Source organism: Apaloderma vittatum, unplaced genomic scaffold (assembly GCF_000703405.1).
Source record: "Apaloderma vittatum isolate BGI_N311 unplaced genomic scaffold, ASM70340v1 scaffold8944, whole genome shotgun sequence".
Classification (NCBI taxonomy): Eukaryota; Metazoa; Chordata; class Aves; order Trogoniformes; family Trogonidae; genus Apaloderma; species Apaloderma vittatum.
The window spans coordinates 7,484-10,679 of NW_009712154.1; the positions used below are offsets into that span (position 1 = coordinate 7,484).

At 40.9% G+C, this 3,196-nt stretch overlaps 1 protein-coding gene across 1 annotated transcript; it reads left to right on the forward strand.

Moving 5' to 3' along the window:
- The first annotated feature begins 524 nt into the window (after positions 1 to 524).
- Positions 525 to 2,818, forward strand: DYRK2 (dual-specificity tyrosine-(Y)-phosphorylation regulated kinase 2). The gene has a single exon (XM_009867886.1). The coding sequence runs from the start codon at positions 593 to 595 to the stop codon at positions 2,171 to 2,173; it is 1,581 nt and encodes a 526-aa protein (XP_009866188.1). The 5' UTR covers positions 525 to 592; the 3' UTR covers positions 2,174 to 2,818.
- Positions 2,819 to 3,196: the final 378 nt, after the last annotated feature.

A 3,196-nucleotide genomic window follows, 5' to 3' on the forward strand; every position in this document is an offset into this window, starting at 1 on the left:
TGGTTCTGAATGCTTTGTTGAATAGTGACTGTCTCTATTGCAAGCATAAATAGCATCTCTTGAAGTTCAGAAATGTACAGATTGTTTTCCTCTTTGTGCACATCACAGCGTATTTCTTATTGCTTAAAGTTGTATCTGGAGCTTTTTATATACAGCAGATTTAGGAAGAAGTTAAAATCTTGTTTTCTGAGAACAGGTAACTAGGAGAGCCTTAGTCATGTAATTCTAGCAGGCATTCTATTTTGATCTCCAGCATCAACAAAACTGCTACTATGTTCTGTAAAGTCTAATGTCCCTCAAGCATGCTTCCCGCACATCTGTGATTGCCTTGTTGCAAATGTTTTAGAGAGTCATGAAAGTGGCATTTGAGAAAGAAGAATCTAGAAGATGTATTATAATCTAGCAGTATCACAGTCATGTGCTGTATTTTTAAAATTATCTGTAGATATCTGACTGCTAAGGAAATACATAGTTTTGAGGTGATTTAGGCAGGCTATCAGTTTGTAGAATGAACGGCGAAGCATAGAGTTCATGGCTTTCTTGTTAACTGGGTATGTATTTTCGATTTTAGGTTGGAGGCAGTAAGCACACAATGAATGAGCACCTCCATGTTGGTAGCCATGGACAAATCCAGGGTCAGCAGCTGTTTGAAGATAATAGTAACAAGAGGACGATTCTGACGACACAGCCAAATGGACTTACAACACCAGGCAAATCTGGATTGCCAGTGGTTCAGGACAGACAGTCGGAGAGTGCTCAGAGACGACGAGGGAGCTCCAGCTCTTTAAAATCTACAGATGGAACAGGGAAGGTGAAAGCCTCTGTTATGACACCAGAGCAGGCAATGAAGCAATACATGCAAAAATTAACAGCTTTTGAACATCATGAGATTTTTAGCTACCCTGAAATATACTTTTTGGGTCCAAATGCAAAGAAGCGGCAAGGTGTGATCGGTGGGTCAAACAATTTTGGGTATGATGATGACCAAGGGTCTTACGTACAAGTACCCCATGATCATATTGCGTACCGATATGAAGTCCTGAAAGTTATAGGGAAAGGAAGTTTTGGGCAGGTCGTTAAGGCCTATGATCACAAGATGCATCAGCACGTGGCGCTAAAAATGGTGAGAAATGAGAAACGTTTCCACCGCCAAGCAGCAGAAGAAATTAAGATCTTGGAGCATCTCCGGAAACAAGATAAGGATAATAACATGAATGTTATTCACATGTTGGAAAACTTCACATTCCGCAGCCATATCTGCATGACATTTGAATTGCTGAGCATGAATCTGTATGAACTGATAAAGAAAAACAAGTTTCAGGGCTTTAGCCTGCCTTTGGTCCGCAAGTTTGCCCACTCAATTTTACAGTGCTTGGATGCTTTGCACAAAAACAGAATCATCCACTGTGACCTTAAACCTGAGAACATTCTGTTGAAGCAACAGGGTAGAAGTGGTATTAAAGTGATTGATTTTGGCTCAAGCTGTTATGAGCATCAGCGTGTCTACACTTACATTCAGTCACGTTTTTACCGTGCACCTGAAGTCATCCTTGGTGCTCGTTATGGGATGCCCATAGATATGTGGAGCTTGGGCTGTATTCTAGCAGAGCTTCTCACCGGTTATCCGCTTTTACCTGGAGAAGATGAAGGAGACCAGCTGGCTTGTATGATTGAGTTATTGGGCATGCCTTCTCCAAAACTCTTAGATTCATCCAAGCGAGCCAAAAACTTCGTGAGCTCTAAGGGTTATCCCCGTTATTGCAGCATCACAACCTTGTCTGATGGCTCTGTAGTACTTCTTGGTGGACGCTCTCGGAGGGGAAAACTGCGTGGCCCGCCAGAGAGCAGAGAATGGGGTAATGCATTAAAGGGATGTGATGATCCCCTGTTCCTTGACTTCTTAAAACAGTGTTTAGAATGGGATCCTGCTATCCGTATGACACCAAGCCAGGCTTTGCGGCATCCCTGGCTGAGGAGACGGTTACCAAAGCCTCCGACTGGGGAAAAGGCTTCAGCGAAGAGACTTACAGAGAGCACTGGTGCTATAACATCGATTTCCAAGTTACCTCCGACATCAAGCTCAGCTTCAAAACTGAGAACTAATTTGGCACAGGTGACAGATGCCAATGGGAATATTCAGCAAAGAACAGTGTTGCCAAAACTCGTTAGCTGAGTTTGAAAAACCCAATGCTGTTAATCTGAGAAATACAATGTGGCTGAGCCTTATTTGTATGAAAAAGTAGCTCAGATATACATTTTTATTTGCTCAATAAATTTATTCATTTGTATCTTTCAGCACTCATTTTAAATGTAAGAAATGTTGACTTTGTTTTTATAAAAAACACGGGGACAATGCTTTAAGTTTTTATACTTATTTTTTAAAATGTTTGTCTTCTACAGTACAATTAGCCTTACTGTAACTAGTGTGACACAGTAATAAACATCAGTGGCAGGCCACTGGTTACAACATGACTGTCATGCATTGCAGCGTGGTTCCATGGTTCATATTAGGTTTCACCTTGGGTAAATTTTAAGATTCATTCTCTTGGATTTTATGGGTATAGGTTCTTGATTCTGTGAACACTCACATCTATGCCTGCCTGGAATCCAGGGAGACTACTCAAAAGAATGCAGTTTTAAGCACCTGTAAATTTGTAATTTGAAGCAGAGCCATAGCCTGCTACATTGTCATTTTCGGTATGGTAGCCCAGAGAAAGGAGTGTTATTAATGATACACTCCCCTGCTAAGTAGTACTTTCTCTATTCAAAAGTGATGGGTTTTTTTGTTAAAATGAGCATTTAAATATAATGCAAAAAATAAGAGCTTCCAGGGCTAAAATGCTTGTTTTACCTTTGCATGCTGTGTGGTAGAGTGAGTGGAACAGGCAGTCTCAGAAAGAGTGAAGATGGAAGTATGTCTGTTCCTCTAAATCTGAAAGTTGATGAGTTGCTACAGCAAAATGTTCTGGGCTTCATTTCAAGGATATACCATTGAACACTCACACTGGGCTTTTTTTCCCCCTCATTTTCTTTTCTCTCCTAATGTGCAGCTTGGTTTCCTTAAGTCACAGAGGCAGAAGTGCTCGTTCTGTCAGTTTTAGACTGTAACTTGTAGACTGTTATGCTACATGGATTTCACAGATTGCTTTTATTTCTTCTGACAATGTTTGAGCGACTGTGACCTCTGTGGTACATT